Raw genomic sequence first — 25,376 nt, forward strand, 5'->3', positions numbered from 1 at the left:
ATCACATGAAATAATTAATAGTTATTGTCTGTCTTTGAACACTCAGACTTTTTACCACAGGCACCTGGCGTTATAAATTTTTCTTATAATAAAAAATAATACCCTATAACTAATAATTATAGGGTATTTATTTTTATTATGAGAGTAATATATAAGGTCAAGTGCCTGTGCTTTTTACCTACAAAAAAAAATAAAGAATGACAACTCTTGGTTTCCAGTTTTCGTTTTGTCAATCGTATTCCGCAAACTTCAATAAATCGGCATTGCAAAGTGGGTCAACAGTGAAAATTCAACCTGAACTGCTGACTACTGAAATCTACATGCTTTTCTTCGGATCAGCTGAAAATGGTGAAGTAAAGAAAGCGGTAAGTATATTCTATAAAATATTCAATCATGAACAACAAGAGTTGCTCAGCGGCATTTATGACCGGTAACGGGTGGTTTCGCTCCGATCACTTGTTCGCGCTGAGAGGTTTCGCGCCGAGTGGTTTCGCCCCTTTTCAATATATTATATAAATATTATTAACGATCAAGGATTACCTGTATTTATCGATCTAAGCAAACCCCAAATAATTGCTAACGTTGTGTTTTATGGAATATTTTAAAATTATCGTGATTTCACTTAATCGAGCTGTCTTAATTAATGCCTTTTATATACATTTGTGTAGTGAAGGCATTTTTAGCCAATTTTCTTGAGCCATTATACATGTATATCCGTGATTTCACTTAGTTATGTAAAATTTTAACATTACTTACATTGCTTTCTTAATGCTTTTATGAACATTTGTCATGTCATTGTCATGGGAGTGAAATCATTTTTTGCCAATTTTCCGTGATTTCACTTAATGTTAACATTTACGAGTGTATATACATAATTTAGATAATCATAGTTTTAACATACTGAGTAGGCACAAGAACAAACCAAATGTTATATTGTAGTACGCACCAAAAATATATTCAATGAACAAAGTCACAATTTCAATTCACAGCTATAGTCTGTCCCAAGTTATTGCTTCCATCACTTTTTGAATAGTATTTCAGAATACTGGTTCCAAAAAAAACGCGCTTACGAATTCTTGAGATACTCATCATTTAGTTCTCCAAATTAGATCGCAATCAAAGCTATTTATTTAACGGTTTTATTGATGATGGATTAATTGCCGACTAATTAAACTGCTCAGGCGATGTTCGTGCATGTGTATAAAATTATTGTCTAATTAAACTAAATTACTTTCTAAAACATTTAATTTACCACTTATGTATAGATAGAAATAATTTAAAAATACATATTTAAAAACAAAAGTGTGTATTGTAGTGTTTATTAATACAATCCGGGCGAATCCACTCGGGGCGATCATTAATTCGGAGCGAAACCACTCAGCGCGAACAAGCGATTGGAGCGAAACCACCCGGATTCTTATGACCGTTAGCATCAAATCCCATAATGGCGCGATGGCGGCACGCTATACAGTGAAGTCCCCATATTCCGGGTCATGTCTGACTGTTTCGAAAGAAAAATAACAAACAAGATAAATATAATGACAACAGAGCGGCATGGAAAATTTTATTCAACTGAAATTCATTCTCTCCCTCTGACATGTCATCGTAAACAGTCAGGGATGTGACTGAAATCCATCATATTGAAAAATAACTGATTATTGTCATTTCTACTAACTTACAGACTTAACAATTTGATAAAAAATGATGAAATAGAGTCATATTCATTTTTCAGAGGTTGCTCTATGTCTTAAAATAAACTCCAAATAGTTACGACAGTTTTTCATCATTATTCTAAAGATGATGGATTTCAGTTTTTACTAAAATTCAGTTTTATGACTAGAAATCATCATTTTTAAATAAATTAGTATGTCTGGGTGCACTTAGTTATCTCAATTATTTTACGGGTGCATTAATTTATTTTGGTTTCAACTATGAGTCAAAGTATTTTTCTACACATGGGACCATGGCAGGATAGTGTACTATGAAGTAAATGGGTGGGAAGAATTAACTTAGGAATGGAAATATGATGAAAACAAGTCATATTTACAAAAATAAAAAGATGTGTACATTATGTAGTTAGTAGAAATGACAATAATCAGTTATTTTTCAATATGATGGATTTCAGTCACACCCCTGACTGGTAAAACCACAAAAAAATGTTTCAGTTAAACTGACCCGCAGTTGGGGAAACTCCTGCAGTTTGATTTATCAATAAGTGTAAATTTAATTGAGCACTTATTATAATGAACATGGATAACTGAATGCATGTGCAATATTGTGCAGCTATTAATACTCAGCCACAACTTTCACATCAACCACGCTGCAGTGTAAATAACGAAAATAGCATGTCTAAGATGAGTGAAAATCTCTATCTCAAAAGCGCTTGATTCCTAATTTCATTTCTCGGATGGTCTGTAAATGTTTTCCTTCAAATATTTTTTACTGATCAAATACAGAAAGGCCCAAAGTTTGTGGTCAGTGTATTTATAAAGTTTTTTCTGCTTCATTTTCAACAATTTGACATGAAAATTATAGGAGTGACCCTAAATTGGAGACAGCCCGGAATTGGCAACTTCACTGTAATATTGTTGCACAAGAGTTCTCTATCGATCAGCCATATTAAAAACATGCAGGATAAAAAAAAAAAAAAAAAAGATGCAAAATTTTATTGGGCTGAGCTGAAATTTCAAGTGGGCTTTTCTGATCACTTTTTGTCCAGTGTCCGTCTGTCTGTCTGTCCGTCTGTAAACTTTTTACATTTTCAACTTCTTCTCCAGAACTACTATGCCAATTTCAACCAAACTTGGCACAAAGCATATTTTGGTGAAGGGGATTCAAGTTTGTTATAATGAAGGGCCAGGTCCTCTTTTAAGGGGAGGTAATTAAAATCATTAAAAAGAACTATATATGATAAGAGTAAAATTTGGCCCCCATAATTCACCATTTTTTAAAGTGTTTCGGGTACAATAATATGTTATGTTATAATTCAGAAGAGTTGATATAAAATATATTTTTTACATATTTGTTTGATTTATTTGCACTCACTTGCAGTATATGACGTCAGAAGTGACGCTATTTCTATAATTCAATCAAAATTAGTCGAAAATTGACATTTTTCTTATCTATTTACAATGGGAAATATAGAGCGCATGCTTGAACCAGGACAAATTTTTTGTCACTCATTATACCGTATTTCACGGAATTTAGGTCGATACGGTTTATTGGGCGAAGGAGGCCGTTTTTAGCCATAAAATAAAAAAAAGTATAAATAGGTCGACTTCGTAGAATTGGTCGAAAAATTACCGCTAGTTCTAATGAATAAATGGTTTAAACCAATAACGTTATCATATAGTAGCCTTTAATCTTATTTCACAGTTTTAAACAAAAGGGAAATAAAATGTATTTCTTGAAAACATCGTAAGAAAATGTCTGAAATTGCGTCAAAATTTTCAAACCAAATAATTCAGTACGGCCGGTTTTAATTTAAGATCGTTTTTTATTACTTCCCTGCCATGTGTACAAACTGGTGTTAACCAGGGGATAGTTACCTAGCCTGGAGGCATGACTACGGTAGCACATGCCACCCTGTGTCTCTATGTGACTTTTTACTGTGTATATACACACGAGTCAACCTCTGATCTTATTGAAGCCTGCAGGCATGAGTAGCACGTGCCGAGAGTTCAACTGTGTATAAATAAAGTCAGCGCTACCCAGACTGATTTCAGAGACACCTGGCTAAAATTTCATCGAAAGTTTTATGTTGAATATACAGAAAAAGACTTGTTCATGTATTCTATTATGAAAACAAATTGTTTTTTTTTTATTTCTACCCGACGATATTTCCCCCCGTAATTACCCTTTGTACGGTTCTCATTTTACTTTTACCGCGCGAAATCGATTTCCTGTTTATCGTAAGCACACGATCAAAATGCATGACAGCATTTAATGATTCAGTCAGTGATCTAAGTAAGAAATGTAAGAAGAAATAAATCTATTTACATTTAATTTTGTTTAAATGATAAATTACTACAGTATATTGATTAAAATCCATACGATTTTTACATAGAAATTCAAGCAGTATTACAGTAAACACTCATGATTTTATTGGAGGGTTGCATAAATTTTTGCAAAATTCCAACCAAAAAAAAAAACATAAATTGGGCGAAGCGATGAATAGGGCGACGTCCACATGTCAGGGGAAAAAAGTATCGACCTAAATTCCGTGAAATACGGTACTTGGCTAGATACATCTCTGATTAAAATATTGTGTTGGTTCTAGCATGCGCTCTATGTTTCCTGAAAGAAAAACTGCTTGAAAACAAGCTTTTTTATGCTAAAATGCAAAAATGGCGGGAAAAGGTTGTCTTTACAATGCCGTATTTCTAAATTGTGGGCACTTGAATCAAAATGAACATTAAGTTTAAACATCACATATATATCTGTACAAAGAAACAAAGAATTACAGTAAAATAATGATATTCCTTTTAGGGGGCCATTTTAGGCCCATACCATATATAGTCCTTTGTTGGTATTTTTCAAAAATCTTCTCCAAAACCATTTGGCCGGGAAAGCTGAAACTTGTGTGGAAGCATCCTCAAGTAGGGTAGATTCAAGTTTGTTCAAATCATGATCCCCAGGGGTAGGGGTGGGGCCACAATGGTGGGTCAAATTTTTACATAGGAATATATAATGTAAATCTTTAAAAATCTTCTCAGAAACCAATCAGCCAGGAAAGCTGAAACTTGTGTGGAAGTATCCTTAAGTAGGGTAGATTCAAGTTTGTTTAAATCATGATCCCTGGGGGTAAGGTGGGGCCACAATAGGGGTCAAATTTTTACATAGGAATATATTGAGTAAATCTTTAAAAATCTTCTTCTCAGAAATCAATCAGCCAGAAAAGCTGAAACTTGTTTGGAAGCATCCTCAGGTAAGGTAGATTTAAGTTTGTTCAAATCATGATCCCCAGGGGTGGGGGGGGGGGTAATTTTTACATAGGAATATATAGAAAAAAATCTTTAATAATCTTCTTAAAAACTGATTGGCCAGAAAAGCTGAAACTTGTATGGAATAATGGAAGCATCCTCAGGTACTGTTGATTCAAGTTTGTTCATGTCATGATCCCCGAGGGTAGGGTGGGGCCACATTGGGGATCCAGTTTTACAAAGGAAGACATTTTAATTATTCACAAAAACTGAAATGTTATAATATATGGTTTTACTTATATTTATATGCAAGCATGTTGACATATTATTGATTCTTTAAAATTGTTTAGACTCTGGCCCCTGGACGATTCTTGTGCCTCACAAGGGGTTCAAAGTTCAATATAGGTTTATATCCCATCTATAAACAATTGTTTAGGATCTTTTTGAGAACTACAATGCTCAATATGTGATATGACTATAAAATCATCCTGTTAGAAAAGGGGCTAAGTTATAAACATAAGAATATCTAGGGGGAAAATCGATTTTTATTTGTACAGGATCTACATGTATTATACTACATTGTCCAGATATTTTGTATATGACTCCATAAAACTGATTATATCATGCCTATTGTTGCTCAGGTGAGCGATGTGGCCCCTGGGCCTCTAGTTTAACATATTATATACGATATTGTGTCAAACCACACTACAGTGTCCATGAATATCCAAGATCATTACCGGTAACTATGATTTTCATATTATGTGGTAAATGTGGTGTCATAAACGTGAAGCCTCGTCTCGGTGAGCTTTGTAATCTGTGATTACCTATGTTTAATTTTAAAGCATCGGTTGAGGCATAATACACTATAAAAATTCACAATTAAATGCGAAATGAGCTATATATATTATACCAGTGGTATTGTTATATATAGCTTATTTCATGTCAATTGTGAATTTTTTTAGTGTGTATAGTGAAACTTTTTCTTTATTTCCTCTAGTTTGATAAATACAGAAGACACACCTGTCAGTGAGAGCATTGGACATGGCAAATCCAGTAAGTATCTTTAATTAAATCTGTTAACCTATGAAAAATTCTGTAATCTATTGATCCACATGTCAAAAACAAATTTTTATTTCCATTCAAAATTTTCCCAAAGTAAGTGGGCTCATGTTAGCTTTTCTGATTGAAACTTGTCTCATCTGTAGTCGGCATTGTAGTCATGACATGATAACTTTTCACTTAAAGACAAATCTTTAAAAATCCTCTTCGCCAAAGCCAATTGATCAGAAAAGCTGAAGGTAGTGTAGATTCAAGTTTGTTCCAATCAAGATTCCCGGGGTCTGATAGGGTGTGGGCCACAATGGGGGGGGGGGGGGGTCAAATTTTTACTAAGGATTATATAGAGAAAAATCTCAAATCATTGTGGTGGCCGATTGTAATTAATTTGTCTTCAACCACTGTCGTTCGTTGTCAGTTGATAATTTTACAGTTTACACTTGTTCTTGATAACTTACTAAATTTTTACCATTTTTAGCTCACCTGAGCTGAAAGCTCAAGTGAGCTTTTCTGATCACCCATTGTCCTTCTGTTCGTCGTCCGTCTGTCCATCCAACTATAAACTTTTTACCTTTTGAACTAAAATTACTTGGCCAATTTCAACCAAATTTGGCACAAAGTATCCTTATAAGAAGATAAATATAAATTGCAGAAATAAAAGGCCAGATTATATTCAAAGCGGAGAAAACCTCAAAATTGTAAAAAAAAAAAAAAATAATAAAAAATGGAGGGGGTGCATTTTAGAAAATCTTCTTCTCAAGAACTACAATGCTACAGTTTGTGAGATTTCAATGCAAGCATTCTAAAATAATGTAGATTCTAAATTGTTAAAATCGTGACCCCAGACCAATACTGAGGAACCAAGAGGGATTCAAAGTTTAACAAAGAAATATATAGGGAAAATATTTAAAAATCTTCTTCTCAAGAACTACAATGCTACAATTTGTGGGATTACTGTGCAAGCATCCTCAAATGATGTAAATTCTAAATTGTTTAAATCATGACGGCGGAACTATTACTGAGGCTCCAAGAGGGGTTCAAAGTTTAACATAGAAATATGTAGGGAAAATGTTTAAAATCTTTTTCTCAATAACTACAAAGCTACAATTTGTGAGATTATTACTGTGCAAACATCCTAGATGATGTAGATTCTAAATTGTTAAAATTGTGACCCCCGGACTAATACTTAGGCCCCAAGAGGTGTTTAAAGTTTAACGTAGAAATATATTGGTAAAATGTTTAAAAAACTAATATAAAATATTACAAGGAACTGTTGTTCAGGCCTTGTGTGGGCCTCTTATTCCTAATTCCTCTTTTCATTTTTAATTGACATATTGTGTCATATGTGTGTTAAAGATACCGTAGTCTAAATGAAGAATAGATCCAAATAAATAATTGAGTAAATACATTTCTAGATATATACATGTACCAGTTTACAATAGAACACAACAGACTATGTGTTGTTAAAGAAAACTTTTCCTTGTATTACACCCTCTTCTTTAAGATCTGATGGTAAAATTGTTGACCGCCCTGCCTCCTTAAACCTTTTCTGTTGATGCATTTTAGTTTTCTATTTCACAACAATTTCAATTTTGGTACATTGCCCTTAAAGCTATGTCACTTATCTTAGTTAAAAATTTCCGATATTGAATCTACATAACAATAAATTAAATGCGATACAATATGTTTTGATATGAAACATTAGGTATCAATTAATAGTAAAGGATTATGTGCGGTATAATGCATTTTTCGCCCACAAAACTAAAGTTTTAAAAAGGGTTTTAAAAATAAGCTGGAAGATAGTTGAAATCATATTAAAAATGAATGCAGTGTGCGAAATTAACGGTAGACAGACAAAATCTATAGAAAATACGCCTTGTCTATAGAACAAACACAGCCTGTCATCTAGTCGATTGATTGATTTAGTACACTGCGATAAGAAACAGAACGTAATTGCCATGTGCTGAAGTATTCAGAAGGTGCTCGACCTGGGAAAAAAACCGGATAGTCATACACCATTCTAGTTTTCGCATTCGTGACACCAGAATGCACGCCTCAGTCCTGGAATTCATAGCTAACGTTCAGTTTTTCCTTACGTTGTCTTATATTCTGCACTTTTGTTTCCTTTTTTATTGTGTTATCTACAGTATTCAAGGGAATAGGATATTTTATATATTTATTTTCCTTTACTCTATTTGAGTTTATTTGATTGGTATTGCAAAATAATCATTACATGGCAATGTCACTGTTGTGGGTTAGAGCCGGGCACCCTGCACCATGTCCTATAGTAAGAGTTCCTATTGAAATGTGAAGTACCCTGTTATTTCACCCTGAATAAAACTACAATACAAATAAAGAAAAATATTTATTGTTTTTGGTCTATAGGAAATCAGTCAGGTCTAAAGATTTTGAAAATGTTGTAGACCGATTGTCTATGGTACAAAAAAGTTAATTTCGCACACTGTGAATGTGTAAAAGGTTATCACCACAGTGATGTCATTATATAGAAATGACGTCACAAAGATTGTCTTATTTTGATAAATTGATGTTTTGTAGCAAAATATGGGTGTTTTCCAAAGGTTTTTTTTTCTGGAAACATCGAGCTCAGGCTTGCTCAAGTACCATTTTTAAGGCGTCGAGCTAATGCTCGGCAGCCTTCTAGCAATCGTCTGGATTGGCAATCGTCCAAAATTCACGCGCTGCACCGCCTTTTAAATGCTCATTATTAAGAAATAAGTTCCTAAAAGTATTAAACGTATTACAAGATTTTTTTCCATTTATTCAACTAAATTGTGTACAAAAAACCCAACTTTGCCTCCCTGGTGATTGACAACTCATTGCATAAGAATAAATTTGCTTAATCAAGAAATGGCGGATGAATACAATCAGGCCTAAGTGTAAAGATTCACTAGATATTATTTTAGTTTATCGCTTACATTTTAATTGGAGACAGTGCCCGATAGAAATAACATTTTAGATGTAAATTTATTTGTTATCGGGCACGGTCTCCAAAATAAATGTAAGCGATAAACGTATCTAGTAATTTCGTTGCAAAAAATAAACTCGATAATGCAGTTAGTTTGGTCGAGCATTTTAGATAGCACGTGTTGTGGATTTGTTTGTAAACAACCATACCATAGGAAATCTTGTTTCAAACGGGAATTGAAATAAATAAATGTATGTTTTATTATTATAATTAGGGACACACTGTTAATGTATTCAAATTATGAACCTGTGAAAGTTGTTCAAAGACTGTTTGAAGCAGAAAGAAACAAATTATTTTTGAACTTTGGAATTTCTTCGATTTTTGCAATTATGATGAGTTATTGTATTAAAAAAGCACCACTACCTATTTTATAAGAAAATATACTGATTTTTGTTTTTAAAGCAGCAGAAAACATAATTCATATACTTTCTATTCTAAGTCTAATATCATTTGATATGACTATTAGTACAGAAATTCAAATTATTGGTATCATTCTATATAAAAGAAAAAAATGTCAGCTCGACGCCTTTGTGGCCGTTCCGGCCTTTGATTTAGTATGATGTGTAAAATTATATGAAGAAAAACATAGGTTAAAATCGTACTTGAGCAGACCTGCGCTCTATACATGTACTTGCGAATGCAAAATATAAGTAAAAAATGACAATATTTTCATTTGTTTGTAAAATTGCGGGAATGGGTCATTATGGTGACGTCATAGATAAAGAGCGAATGAGCAACGATGACTGAAATCAAGATTAAAGTGATAGGCATCCTCTGTACAATGATTTATAAAGATTTGGTTTTTATACGATACTGTTTTAAAATTGGTTAAAATTGGGGGCAGATATTTGATCATACCAAATATAGTCTTTTGTTATTTCAATTTATTTTTCAGATTCAGGAGTTTGAACCCAGTGTTCTAAGACATGTGTATGATGATGAAGAGGGCAATAATTTTGCTAGTGAAATTGTATGCCGCTTTATGGATGGAAGATACTTTATAAAGACCAAGTTTCATGAAGAGTTTCTTGAAAGATTAGAGGATGAAAGGGCAACAGATAACACCTGGATCTATCTAAACGGACTTGAGGGTTTGGGGAAATCATCATCATCAATTTACTATGTTTTGAAATGTCGGGAAAATGGTGACCTTGCAGTTCATTATGTTGACTTGAATAGCATTGAAGCAAGAGATGAAGATTTGGAATCCTTTGTAGCGTATTCTAAGAAATTTGGAAATAGGGACTGCATAATAGTGGATCATCTTACCCTGTATAATGCCCATTATCTAAAAAAAATTGAAAAAATTGTCAAGCGGAAAGTTATATATCCACAGTTCATTCTCATTGAAACAGGTTTCACTGCAAGTGCACATAAGTTTATGGAATTTGGAAGAGAATTTCAGCTTGATGAAGACACTTTTCTCAACATTTGGAAGGGAGCCTTAGAATACATGTTATCGAGAAAAGACAAGGAGAGCAAGAATTATAAGCATAGATTAAGCCTTTTAGATAAAGGAAAGGAAGTTTATGATGAATTTTCAAAGGAGTACATAATGACACCTCGATTGTTGCACAGTGTGCTTTATGATATGTATCCAAGAACAAATGGAACAGTTGAAGAGGCATTTGCACAGTACACAAAAATGAAACAACATAAAATCCTAAATTTTAGAAGTTCTGAAAACGATGAATATACCAAGTTTCAGCTCCACACTGCTGTTCTTCTCCATTGTATTCCAAACAAACAAGAAATCATCATTAAAAGAGAATGGGCACAGGAATTAAAAATAGGAATCAACATTTTTGAAGTTGAGCCTTTCAGAATTCAAACAGAAAATCTTGAATATGCAAGGATGGATTTGGATGTTGGGGATGTCTGTGTGAAAATTCGACATTTGATTCCTATCTTAGCAAACTGTTGGCGAGAAAGGCTTCCTTATGACTTAGAGGGGATGCTACAAATTGCAAAAACTGTTGGCTCTAATAAAATTTTGCCAATTATGTTTCAGAACGGTGGTGCAAGAAAAGAGTTTGAAAAATTGTTAGTTGCGACTCAAAAGGAGATCCAATCTGTACTTTTGCCATTCTCCATTGGTGGTGAAACAGTGTATGAGGTATCACAGTCAAAGCAAGAATTGTCACAAGCAAGATGTTCTTTAGTGCATTCTTTTAAAAATTTCTTCGAACCAAATGGAAACGAGTTATCTGTGTATGATCAAGATGTATCAGAAAATTTCAAAGGTCATGAACGAAATGTGGCTTTATTTTCCCTGTTTATAAAACAAATTTCAAAGTCATTTGATAGTTTTTTGGTGTATCCACAAATACCAAATTTTATGGGAGTAGATTACTTTGTCTTTGACTGTGGCATGTGTGGTGAAGTAAATGAAGGGTGTTCGCCAAGTAAAATGGTCAAAGTTCAGGAAAAAACATTGTACCTTGTTCAAGTGGCAACAGGTGCTGTGCATCGAGGTGACACACTTGGCAAAGCTTTGAATGTAGTGAAACAAATTTTTGCAAATGAAAATGTTGTAGTTCATGCTGTTGTTGTTTTCACAAGTCAGAGTAAAAATTCCTTTACATTGACCAAGTGTGCATTTAAAAACATTTCTGTGATTAACTTAAATGGAACAGAAAAGCCATTACTACAAAATAACATTGCAGTTATGAGACTATATCAAAGAATAATGATTTAATACTTAAATATACTCTCATTTGAATAAATATACCGGTATTGTTTCAAATCTTGTGCAATAGAAGCAGCTTTTGGAAATATTTTTGTGGCCATGAAAATGGCCGTTTATGGTTCTTGGTGCTTGCTATGTGTAACATGGTCTTTACCGTGGCCTTCTGTTCTGATTGGATAATTCCAGTAAAAAGTCATATGATCATGGACACTGGATCACATTTGTCTGTAACATACTCCAGCTATAATTACAATCAATATATAAAGAAATCTAGAATAAAAGTTAGTCCAGTTTATAAACTTACTGTTTGTCTCTTGCATGTATATGTATATGAATCCAACATTCAACATTACAAAGAATTCCAAGATTGGAGTTGGTGTACATATAAAATAGGCCATCTTCTCCAATATAAATAAAAATACTCAAGAGGAATGTCCATATAGGCATGTACATATAGCATCATTGAAAGTGTGGGGGGGGGGGGGGGGGGGGCAGATTCATCGAAAATATCTTTTGGGGAGAGGGGGGGAAATCAGACACACACCTATTACTTCAATTTCACTGTTAATTTCTTTTCAATTTGATTTTTAACATCTCCAAAAAAAGAAGAGGGGGGGGGGGGGGGGGGGTGGCAAATCCATGATAATTCAATTTTCTATTACATGTACTGGTATTTGTAAATATATGAAATATGTTAGCTGCAAGAAATATTTTTTGTTTTTGAGACTAAAATTAATTTCTCTTAAAATCTGAAATTTTTTGATGGTATCCATGCATTTCACAAAGTTATTGCAAATCTGCCTACGATGGATATAATGGAATAAAGAAACAAGTTGAGTTAAAAAAAAAAAGTTCCGGTGCATCGATGGCTGGAACTCTTTACTAACATGTATATAAGTGGGAGAGCTCCGTGGATCCACTACGCCAAGCATGTAGTTGTGTGACTGATGGTTATACTAACACTAGAATACTAATTAAAATTGTCTGTATAAAAGTCAGATTTATGGTACGAATAAAAGAAATCCGGATAATTTAGAGTTATTGAACATTACTGAGGATCGGAGATCATTAAGGTCTAGTTGTCATAAAATCTTACAACACAACACCCTTCTTATACAACTACATCATCATTGCTAAGTACCATTCAGATGTGAATGTAGTTCTTAAACCTACTACAATGTAATCTACAATGTAATAAACAAAACAAAAACAAAAAGGAATGTTTACCCTGGTATTATGAAAAGTTGTTTGCATGACATAAAATTTACATGTAAATGATACAAAAGATAAATACTTGGCTTAACATGAACTTAATGTCAAGCAATTTAATTAACTTCAAATCATATGAAGAAGCTTTAGATGAAATATTTGAAAAAAGATTTAATTGATATTGGTTCGTTAGCAGACATATCAAATTTAATAACAAAACAATATCGCTGTAAATTTCATTGATTTTACATGTAAATGCTCTCTTTTATACAATGAAACTAATTTTAATTTGATCATGTAAAGAAAATTAAGATAAAATAAAAATCATGAATAAAGATTTATCAGCAAAAGAAATGGAGACTAAACACATTTTTCTGAACTCTATCTCACTATTTCTATTCCTTTCTTCATTAACTTTTCTTTCCTTCCAATATCTTTTTTCTGTTTTGCTCCATTAAAACTCAAAACTCTCCCTCTTCCTTCTCTCTCAATAACTTTTTTATTCCATCACTCTCTCTCTCTCTCTCTCTCTCTTCCATCACCATCCTATATATATATATATATCTTCAACTAGAAAACTGACCAGTCAGGAAGGGCCCCGCTATGACAATTAATATAGAGAAGTGAAAAAAAACTTTGAATTCCATCCTCTTTATATTAACAATGATGAAAAATAAATGCCCGGCAGAAGATGTAAAGAACTGGAATATATAGGATCTCGTGATTTGTAGTTGGATATGATTTTCATCCAACTATTAAAGTGTTTTTTTCTTGAGCCTTAGTGAGGGGATAAAACACACAAGTTGGATAAAAATCATATTATACTACAAATCATGAGATTCTATTTATCCCATATTTTATACACCGCAATCAATGTTTACACTGTTTATAAAACTCTACATTATTTTTACTTCATTATGCCTAGGCAAATCCCATTGTAAAGTCACAACTCTGGAATATCAAAAAAATATCCAATGAGTCATATCCACGGGATAAAGTGGGTTAACATGGGATGAAATAAAATTTGTTAAAAAAACAAAGAATTGATACCAATGCAATGATACCTAGGCTTTGCCTCTATTCAATAAAACTATCATAAATCATTGTGTACGGTATTTTAACCCCAAAAAATATGAATATTATATTTCAAATCCATATTTCAAAGAATGTACACAATACTACACATCATTCAAAATTGACCTTAACTTCAAAACAAAGTTCATTTGCAGACACAGGCAGTGCAGTAATTAATCTCAATGTGACAGATAAAGATAAAGCTTAGGATTTTCTTCCTGTGGAAGGTTAATTAATCCCAAAGGACAAATATTGCACAGCCTTCCATGTATACAATGGTAACATTCTCAGCAGTTATCTCTCTTTGCCCATTCATTCTCAGCAGTTATCTCTCTTTGCCCATTCTTCTTATGCATAGTTATGAATCTACCCCACCACCCCAGCTCCAAACCAGAAGACATAGAGAACCAAACTTAGCATCAAAATATGTATTTCTGCCTACTGAACTACCATACCAAATTTGAACTTGATTGGGCAACCATAAAAAAAGTTATTAGAAAAAAACAGGAAATTTGTGGACGGAAGAGTGACAGACGGACGGACGGACAGAAGGACGGACGGACAGAGTGATTACTATAGGGCACCCGCAAATCCTTGCGGGGCCCTAATAACTTATTCTTTCAATAACCACTCTCTCTCTCTCTCTCTCTCTCTCTCTCTCTCTCTCTCTCTCTCTCTCTCTCGTGCTTTAAGGTATAGTTGTCATAAAATCTTACATTACAGCACCCTTCTTATACACCTACATCATCATCATTGCTAAGTACCATGCAAATGTGAATGTAGTTCTTAAAACTACTAAAGTGTGATCTACAATGTACATGTAATAACTAAAAGGAAAGGAAATTTCTACTTTTAAAAGTTGTTTGACATAAAATTTACATGTAAATGATACAACGGATAAATACTTGGCTTTACATGAACTTAATGTCAAGCAATTTTTCAGAACTCTCTCTCTCACTATTTCTATTTCTCTCTTCATTAACTTTTCTTTCTTTCCAATATCTTTTCTTCTGTTTTGCTCCATTAAAACTCTTAACTCTCCCTCTTCTCTCTCTCCCCAATAACTGTTTTATTCCCTCACTTTTTCCCACTCTCTCTATCTCTTCTATCACCCTCCAATCACTCTCTCTCTCTCTCTCTCTCTCTCTCTCTCTCTCTCTCTCTAATTACTGTTTCATTCTTTTAATAACTTCTCCCACTCTCTCTTGAATCACCCTCCAAAAAACTCTTTCTGTCTCTCTCTCTCTCTCTCTCTCTCTCTTATCACCCTCCAATATCTCTGCCTCTCTCTCTCTCTTTTATCACCCTCCAATATCTCTCTCTCTCTCTCTCTCTCTCTCTCTCTCTCTCTCTCTCTCTCTCTCTCTTGTGCTTTAAAGTCTAGTTGTCATAAAATCTTACAACACAGCATCCTTCTTATACACCTACATCATCATCATTGCTAAGTACCATGCAAATGTGAATGTAGTTCTTAAAACTACTAAAGTGTGATCTGCAATGTAATAACCAAAAGAAAAGGTACACTGTAATTTCTATTTAAAGTTGTTTGCATAACATAAAATTTACATGTAAATGATAGAACAGATAAATACTTGGCTTCTTTGGAGACTAAACAAATTTTTCTGAACTCTCTCTCACTATTTCTATTTCTCTCTTCATTAACTTTTCTTTCTTTCCAATATCTTTTCTTCTGTTTTACTCCATTAAAACTCTTAACTCTTCCTCTTCTCTCTCTCCAATAACTTGTTTATTCCATCACTTTCCCTCTCTCTCTCTCTCTCTCTCTCTCTCTCTCTCTCTCTCTCGTGCTTTAAGGTCTAGTTGTCATAAAATCTTACAACACAGCACCCTTCTTATACACCTACATCATCATTGCTAAGTACCATGCAAATGTGAATGTAGTTCTTAAAACTATTACAATGTGATCTTCAAAGTGATAACCAAAAGAAAAGGTACTGCAGAACATAAAATTTACATGTAAATGATAGAACAGATAAATACTTGGCTTTACATGAACTTAATGTCAAGCAATTTTTCAGAACTCTCTCTCACTATTTCTATTTCTCTCTTCATTAACTTTTCTTTCTTTCCAATATCTTTTTTCCTCTTTTACTCCATTAAAACTCTTAACTCTCCCTCTTCTCTCTCTCTCTAATAACTTTTATTCCCTCACTTTTTCCCACTCTCTCTATCTCTCTTCTATCACCCTCCAATATCTCTCTCTCTCTCTCTAATTACTGTTTCATTCTTTTAATAACTTCTCCCACTCTTGAATCACCCTCCAATAACTCTCTCTCTCTCTCTCTCTCTCTCTCTCTCTCTCTCTCTCTCTCTCTCTCTCTCTCTCTCGTGCTTTAAGGTCTAGTTGTCATAAAATCTTACATTACAGCACCCTTCTTATACACCTACATCATCATCATTGCGAAGTACCATGCAAATGTGAATGTAGTTCTTAAAACTACTAAAGTGTGATCTGCAATGTAATAACCAAAAGAAAAGGTACACTGTAATTTCTATTTAAAGTTGTTTGCATAACATAAAATTTACATGTAAATGATAGAACAGATAAATACTAGGCTTCTTTACATGAACTTAATGTCAAGCAATTTAATTAACTTCAAATCATATGAAGAAGCTTTAGATAAAATATGTGAAAAAAGATTTCATTGATATTGGTTCGTTGGAAGACATATCAAATTTATAATTAATAGCAAAACAGTATTGCTGTAAATTTCATTGATTTTACATGTAAATGCTCTCTTTTATACAATGAAACTAAATTTAATTTGATCATGTAAAGAAATTTAAGATAGAATATAAATTACAGTGTATGAATAAAGATTTACATGTATCAGTAAAAAAAATTGTTTGTTTTGGAGACTAAACAAATTTTTCTGAACTCTCTCTCTCACTATTTGTATTTCTCTCTTCATTAACTTTTCTTTCTTTCCAATATCTTTTTTCTGTTTTGCTCCATTAAAACTCTTAACTCTCCCTCTTCTCTCTCTCCCCAATAACTGTTTTATTCCCTCACGTTTTCCCACTCTCTCTATCTCTCTTATATCACCCTCTAATTTCTCTCTCTCTCTCTCTCTCTCTCTAATAACTGATTCATTCTTTTAATAACTTCTCCCACTCTCACTCTTGAATCACCCTCCAATAACTCTTTCTGTTTCTCCCTCTCTCTCTCTCTCTCTCTCTCTCTCTTATCACCCTCCAATCTCTCTCTCTCTCTCTCTCTCTCTCTCTCTCTCTCTCTCTCTCTCTCTCTCTCTCTCTCTCTCTCTCGTGCTTTAAGGTCTAGTTGTCATAAAATCTTACAACACAGCACCCTTCTTATACACCTACATCATCATCATTGCGAAGTACCATGCAAATGCGAATGTAGTTCTTAAAACTACTAAAGTGTGATCTGCAATGTAATAACCAAAAGTAAAGGTACACTGTAATTTCTATTTAAAGTTGTTTGCATGACATAAAATTTACATGTAAATGATAGAACAGATAAATACTTGGCTTCTTTACATAAACTTAATGTCAAGGAATTTGATTAACTTCAAATCATATGAAGAAGCTTTAGATAAAATGTGAAAAAAGATTTAATTGATATTGGTTTGTTGGAAGACATATCAAATTTATTTAATAACAAAACAGTATCCCTGTAAATTTCATTGATTTTACATGTAAATGCTCTCTTTTATACAATGAAACTAATTTTAATTTGATCATGTAAAGAAATATAAGATAAAATAAAAATTATAAATAAAGATTTACATGTATCAGCAAAAAAAAAATGTTTGTTTTGGAGACTAAACAAATTTTTCTGAACTCTCTCTCTCTTTATTTCTATTCCTCTCTTCATTAACTTTTCTTTCTTTCCAATATCTTTTCTTCTGTTTTGCTCCATTAAAACTCTTAACTCTCCCTCTTCTCTCTCTCCAAAAACTTTTTTATTCCATCACTTTTTCCCACTCCCTCTCATTCTTCCATCACCCTCCAATATCTCTCTCTCTCCAATAACTTTTATTCTTTTAATAACTTCTCCCACTCTCTCTCTTGCATCACCCTCCAAACTCTCTCTCTCTCTCTCTCTCTCTCTCTCTCTCTCTCTCTCTCTCTCTCTTGCTTTAAAGTCTAGTTGTCATAAAATCTTACAACACAGCACCCTTCTTATACACCTACATCATCATCATTGCTAAGTACCATGCAAATGTGAATGTAGTTCTTAAAACTACTAAAGTGTGATCTACAATGTACATGTAATAACTAAAAGAAAAGGAAATTTCTACTTTTAAAAGTTGTTTGACATAAAATTTACATGTAAATGATACAACGGATAAATACTTGGCTTTACATGAACTTAATGTCAAGCAATTTAATTAACTTCAAATCATACGAAGAAGCTTTAGATAAAATATTTGAAAAAAAGATTGAATAAATATTGGTTCCTTGGAAGACATAAAAAAAAGTAATAACAAAACAGAATTGCTGTAAATTTCATTGTTTTTACATGTAAATGCTCTCTTTTATACAACGAAACTAATTTTAATTTGATCATGTAAAGAAATTTAAGATAAAATAAAAATTATAAATAAAGATTTACATGTATCAGCAAAAAAAAAATGTTTGTTTTGGAGACTAAACAAATTTTTCTGAACTCTCTCTCTCTTTATTTCTATTCCCCTCTTCATTAACTTTTTTTTCTTTCCAATATCTTTTCTTCTGTTTTGCTCCATTAAAACTCTTAACTCTCCCTCTTCTCTCTCTCCAAAAACTTTTTTATTCTATATCACTTTTTCCCACTCTCTCTCACTCTTCCATCACCCTCCAATATCTCTCTCTCCAATAACTTTTATTCTTTTAATAACTTCTCCACTCTCTCTCTCGCATCACCCTCCAAACTCTCTCTGTCTGTCTCTCTCTCTCTCTCTTGCTTTAAAGTCTAGTTGTCATAAAATCTTACAACACAGCACCCTTCTTATACACCTACATCATCATCATTGCTAAGTACCATGCAAATGTGAATGTAGTTCTTAAAACTACTAAAGTGTGATCTACAATGTACATGTAATAACTAAAAGAAAAGGAAATTTCTACTTTTAAAAGTTGTTTGACATAAAATTTACATGTAAATGATACAACGGATAAATACTTGGCTTTACATGAACTTAATGTCAAGCAATTTAATTATTAAACTTCAAATCATACGAAGAAGCTTTAGATAAAATATTTGAAAAAAAGATTGAATAAATATTGGTTCCTTGGAAGACATAAAAAAAAGTAATAACAAAACAGAATTGCTGTAAATTTCATTGTTTTTACATGTAAATGCTCTCTTTTATACAACGAAACTAATTTTAATTTGATCATGTAAAGAAATTTAAGATAAAATAAAAATTATAAATAAAGATTTACATGTATCAGCAAAAAAAAAAATGTTTGTTTTGGAGACTAAACAAATTTTTCTGAACTCTCTCTCTCTTTATTTCTATTCCCCTCTTCATTAACTTTTTTTTCTTTCCAATATCTTTTCTTCTGTTTTGCTCCATTAAAACTCTTAACTCTCCCTCTTCTCTCTCTCCAAAAACTTTTTTATTCTATATCACTTTTTCCCACTCTCTCTCACTCTTCCATCACCCTCCAATATCTCTCTCTCCAATAACTTTTATTCTTTTAATAACTTCTCCACTCTCTCTCTCGCATCACCCTCCAAACTCTCTCTGTCTGTCTCTCTCTCTCTCTCTTGCTTTAAAGTCTAGTTGTCATAAAATCTTACAACACAGCACCCTTCTTATACACCTACATCATCATCATTGCTAAGTACCATGCAAATTTGAATGTAGTTCTTAAAACTACTAAAGTGTGATCTACAATGTACATGTAATAACTAAAAGAAAAGGAAATTTCTACTTTTAAAAGTTGTTTGACATAAAATTTACATGTACTAAATGATACAACGGATAAATACCGGTACTTGGCTTTACATGAACTTAATGTCAAGCAATTTAATTAACTTCAAATCATACGAAGAAGCTTTAGATAAAATATTTGAAAAAAAGATTGAATTAATATTGGTTCCTTGGAAGACATAAAAAAAAATTAATAACAAAACAGAATTGCTGTAAATTTCATTGTTTTTACATGTAAATGCTCTCTTTTATACAACGAAACTAATTTTAATTTGATCATGTAAAGAAATTTAAGATAAAATAAAAATTATGAATTTATCAGCAAAAAGAATTGTTTTGGAGACTGAACAAATTTTTCATGAACTCTCTCTCACTACATGTGTATTTCTATTTTTCTCTTCATTAACTTCTTTTTCTTTCCAATATCATTTTTTCTCTTTTTCTCCATTAAAACTAACAACTCTCTCTCCAATAACTTTTTTATTCTTTCACTAACTTTCTCCCACTCTCTCTCTCTTTTTCATCACCCCCAGTAACTCTCTCTCTCACTCTTTCTCTCTCTCTCAGGTGTTTTAAGGTCAGACTCTAATTATTTTCTTTTTTTCCCCTATCGCCGCAATGTTAAGATTTCCACTGCATTATTCCAACATTATATTTTCATGTAATATATTTTTTTATTTGTATATAGTTTCAATTGAAAATATATACTATTTCAAAAAATAATGATTTAATACATAAGTATACTCTCATTTGAATAAATATTTTGTTTCAAATCTTGTGCAATAGAAGCAGCTTTTCGAAATATTTTTGTGGCCATGAAAATGGCCGTTTATGGTTCTTGCTATGTGTAACATGGTCTTTACTGTGGCCTTCTGTTCTGATTGGATAATTCCAGTAAAAAGTCATATGATCTTGGACACTGGATCACATTTGTCTGTAACATACTCCAGCTATAATTACAATCAATATATGAAGAAATCTAGAATAAAAATTAGTCCAGTTTATAAACTTACTGTTTGTCTCTTGCATGTATATGTATATGAATCCAACATTCAACATTACAAAGAATTCCAAGATTGGAGTTGGTGTACATATAAAATAGGCCATCTTCTCCAATATAAATAAAAATACTCAAGAGGAATGTCCATATAGGCATGTACATATACATGTAGCATCGTGTTTGAAATAATTTTTATTGATTTTACATGTAAATGCTCTCTTTTGTACAATGAAACCGAGGATTTTTGATCATGACATTGTGCAGAATTTTTTGTCACAATAAATAAAAAATAAAAAACCAATGAAAATTGGTTGTTCTGGAGGCTACTCAACACACTCTCTCTCTCTCTCTCTCTCTCTCTCTCTCTCTCTCTCTCTCTCTCTCTCTCTCTCTCTCTCTCTCTCCATGACCTTTTCTTCAATTTTTTCTCTTTCCTCATAAACACTCAATCCTTAAACACTTTCTTTAATTTCTGTCCTTATCTCTTCTTTTTTTAAAGCTATTTAAGAGGTTCAGTTGTCACGGCCCTTTTTAGACTGCATTGGACTTATTTAAAAGAAGATCTCAATAGGAAATCCCAAACTTTAAAGGGCAGAACATATGGGTTTTTTTTAACTAATTTAAAATAATAGTTTATACTGTAGCTAAACAAACCATATCTTAAATTTTTATGTAGATCTGATGGTTAATTTCTTGATTATCCAGCCTCCTAAAAGTCCAGCTGACAAACAATCACACAAAAACTGAAAACAGCAACTTTTTTCATACTGAAAACAGCAACATTTTTCATACTGAAAACAGCAACTTCTTTTTATACATCAACAGTTGTTTCACCCATAAACCAATCAAACTGGACTCCTAAAATCTCACAGATGATTGACACATTATACCTTTAAACTGAATTGCTAACAACAAAATATATTACCCGAGATATTTTTAGCCACTCCCTCATTTTACAATTAACTCAAGAGCTGTCAACACCACATTCTCCTGATAAATTGATTGTAGCAGCATTTGGTTAAATGGTAATTGACCAATTTAAATTTACATGTAAATAAAATTGATTGATTGCAAAGGTCGCTTCCTTTTGTAAGTGTAAAAAATTGTTGCATGTGTAAAGATTTGTACTGTATGTCGACTTGCCAGATAATTATGTTAACTTGTTTGTTCTTTATGTCGAATTGTCATATATCATGATGACGAGTAAAAGGCAGTTACTGGCACTAGCACACTTTGACAACAAAATATTGAATTACTAGTCAATACAATTATTCTATGACAAGTCAACATGAAGATCTGACAAGCCAACATAATCATTTGACAAGTTGACATAACTATCTGACAAAAGTGATGGAAGATCTATGCCACCATACTATATATCTGTGAATTCTATTTCGTCATAATCACTTCAAGTGATTTATAATATGACTCATAGAGTTACAATCTGACTTCGACTTAACCAAGGTAAGTCTCAACAAATTTTTAAATTATTGCCTCCTATCAGTTTAACAAGGAAAATTCAACAGCCAAAATAGAGAAGTAGTATTGCTTTGTACTGATTGTCCTTTTAAAAGCCATGGTTCTTTATGATTAAACCTTGAAAATGATAAAAGAACCATCAAGGTTTGAAGAACAATAAGCATGTGTACACAAGCATATGTGTACAACATACTATAGGTATGTTTGTGACTGTTCATACGAGATACCTTTATGGAAAACTGAGACGAGGTCTTTTACCAATCATCCACATTGATGGTACATTTTTGTAAATGTGGATATTCTTTTATAGATAAGGAAACGTTTTTTATCATGTCAAGGATGATATTATTACTTATTAGGTTAGTTACTGACTCACTACGGAAATATATTGGGTTGATCAATCTCATAGATGGCGAGGGGAAGCCGAGCCTTCTATGAGATTGATCAACCCAATATATTTCCGTAGTGAGTCAGTAACTAACCTAATAAGTGTTTTGTTTTCTCGAGGACTTTCAAGCGACATATTTATTCACAAATAGCGATGATCTACGCAAAGCCATGTACAAGATGCCTTACATCTCGTCCAATTAAACTCATTTTTAAAAACTCTTCAAAATTTTCAATCTCGCCTTTCAAATACTCTTTCAAAATCTTTGCTTCACCCATGTTACTTACAATGTTTTGTTGCTATTCAATTTTAAGTGTTTTCACCCTTTCCTCTGCAGAGATTTGAGCAAATTTCGACGCTGCCATTTTGTTCTGCTCCAGACAAAACAATGTGACGTCAATATTCTAAGGGCAACTACTCTAATTTTAAAGAATTTCAAAGGGCAACTACTCCAAATACTTTAAGAACTTACGGGATGCAGTTTATGTATAAAATACTATGAAATGTTGAAATGAGTAAGCGAAGCGTCGACCAATGACGGCCATATTGCCTAATATTATTTCTCACAGAACAAATATAGAGATATATGAGGCAATCACATGCTATGTTTAAACCAATGAAAATGTGACATTTCAGTCCAAGGGAAAACAAAATTTTATATGTAGTCGTATTGGGTTTTGACAAGGAAAACAAATCAGAAGTAATAATACAAGATTTAATATGAAAAATTATAGTGACTCAATTAACAATTTGGAATTGGCACATCATGAAACATTCATTTTCGTCAACGTAACAAACAGAATAACAAATTTCTATAACATTGTACACCAACATGACAATTGTCTGCACAATTCACAAATCAAACAAGACTCGATCATTTGAATTATAGGAGTTTTCCTTATTCATTCATGTATATCTGAGTTATGTGGCATACGAATGTGTAACCATTAAAATAACAATGCTATACTTCATAAGCTGCGTTCAAAAAGCAATTCAATCAAAATAAACAAATATTGCACTTTAAAATATATCAAATCATGTTAATGATCCTGATTTGAGAATAACCAATATATGTATGAAAGTCAGGCCTCAAGAACCATATAAGGAGAACAGACTATATGTACATGTACATGCTTAAACTTTGAATTACATAGCTTAATATCCAATAATTGAATGAAACCAAAGATTTCCTAAAAAGTTGTTTCAAACAAAGTGTAACCACACAAAATATAACTGAAGTAACTAAAAATCAGAAACATATTTTTATAATTTAATTATATTTTTTAACTTGGATGTACATGTAATTTCAATTAATGGTTCTAAGGCCTGATCATGTTATTCATTTAAAATGAAAGTTAAATCAATGCCTTCAAATATATCACTTCAAAATGCGCCAAATGAAATAATTTAAATGAGAATTGAATTTTAAAAACACATATACTTCTTTAAAAGCTGAAAATTTTTAAATACATGTGTAAAAGTTCACACATGTAATATATGAAAACTTCATGTATATAGTTAAAAAAGTCATATAAATTAAGTACATGGTATAAAATTACAATTAAAATGTACCGGGAATGTCACAGACAGAAGTATACACTAGTACATTATATTCTAATCTCACTCCAATCTATAAAACATAAGATTAAAATATACATTGTAAGATGTGTAAATTGGATCATGCTGGAGTACTCTCTCTCTCTCTCTCTCTCTCTCTCTCTCTCTCTCTCTCTCTCTCTCTCTTTTTTCTTCTATAACACATTACAATGTACTGAAACCATAAGCTTTATACAAGATACATCAAGCCTCATAAACTGCAATAACCAATAATTCTGATGAGCTACAATAGATTTTTAAAATCATTAACAACAAGGAAACAAAAGAAATGAGTTGAGCTTCTCCCATAGCAATGTAAATCATCAATTACATATATACATTACTGGTAATTAACATGCAATTTACATTTACATTGTACATTTACATTATACATTTTCATATTAATTACAAAATTAATGTCACCTTTTAATTCTGAACACCAGGCTCCGCTATCATGAAACATACTTCACTTCTCATTTCTAAGAATAGAAACTGGATTTCTCTAAAGTATATTGTATGTTTAGAAATTTAGAATACATGTACATGCATGTATTTAAAATATAAAAAAAAATCGCTTAGGGATAGGGCATAGTGGGACTATTGTGAACAATCATTACATAGAGACAATAATTACATAAATCAAACATAACAATTGTTATGAACAATCAAGAAAAGCAAACTTGTGGCATCCAAACTTGAACAGCTTTGTTCACTGCACAAAGCAACAAAGAGTTTGCAAATTAACATTCAAATTGAAGTTTGGAAGATTGAGCTTCAGATGGTGGTCTTCATATCTGTGTTGCTGGAGGGTTTCAGTGGGTCACGTGATGTAGCTGTGCGGCCAGAGTTAGATTTAAGTTCACTTTGTCCTTGAGCACTTGGTTTCATCCCTTGACCTTGGAAATCAAAAAGACAGGCAGATGAAAATGTGTTATGCATGTACAGTGTATGTACAATTGTATTATTTTTAATAATTATGCTTTTCATCAATTCTATTTTACTTAAAATAAAGCATTAGGAGAGAATATTCTACCAGATGCTAAAAATATGTGTAAAAAATGCCAACTT

General features: G+C 32.4%; 3 protein-coding genes across 8 annotated transcripts in view; 1 reads left to right on the forward strand and 2 right to left on the reverse strand.

Annotated features, from left to right (window-relative positions):
* Positions 1–25,376, reverse strand: part of LOC105326691 (mediator of RNA polymerase II transcription subunit 8-B) — a 121,247-nt gene that overhangs the window by 89,884 nt on the left and 5,987 nt on the right. The window lies entirely within an intron of this gene.
* On the forward strand, positions 251–11,726 carry LOC117684760 (uncharacterized). Of its 2 annotated transcripts, XM_034458201.2 has the most exons (3): positions 251–365; positions 5,920–5,975; positions 9,860–11,726. In XM_034458201.2, exons 2-3 carry the CDS (start codon positions 5,964–5,966, stop codon positions 11,660–11,662), a joined length of 1,815 nt encoding a protein of 604 aa, XP_034314092.2. In that variant the 5' UTR covers positions 251–365; positions 5,920–5,963; the 3' UTR covers positions 11,663–11,726. The 2 variants fall into 2 exon arrangements, with proteins under 2 accessions (XP_034314092.2, XP_065922138.1); XM_066066066.1 differs by lacking the exon at positions 5,920–5,975 and having other exon boundaries at positions 254–365.
* Positions 23,414–25,376, reverse strand: part of LOC105328026 (mucin-22) — a 40,781-nt gene continuing 38,818 nt past the window's right edge. For all 5 annotated transcript variants that reach the window (XM_034458190.2, XM_066067087.1, XM_066067088.1 and 2 more), the window contains one exon: positions 23,414–25,204. In XM_034458190.2, the coding sequence (XP_034314081.2) occupies positions 25,083–25,204 (122 nt within the window). In that variant the 3' untranslated portion in view covers positions 23,414–25,082. The remainder of the gene's footprint in view (positions 25,205–25,376) is intronic.

Source organism: Magallana gigas, chromosome 7 (assembly GCF_963853765.1).
Source record: "Magallana gigas chromosome 7, xbMagGiga1.1, whole genome shotgun sequence".
In the NCBI taxonomy this organism is placed as follows: Eukaryota; Metazoa; Mollusca; class Bivalvia; order Ostreida; family Ostreidae; genus Magallana; species Magallana gigas.

Bases quoted from the DNA above. Each gene is read 5' to 3' on its own strand.
- LOC117684760 (XM_066066066.1), top strand. From the start codon at position 321: ATGCTTTTCTTCGGATCAGCTGAAAATGGTGAAGTAAAGAAAGCG. The intron at 366-9,859 runs GTAAGTATATTC...TTTATTTTTCAG, and splicing joins ATGGTGAAGTAAAGAAAGCG to ATTCAGGAGTTTGAACCCAG.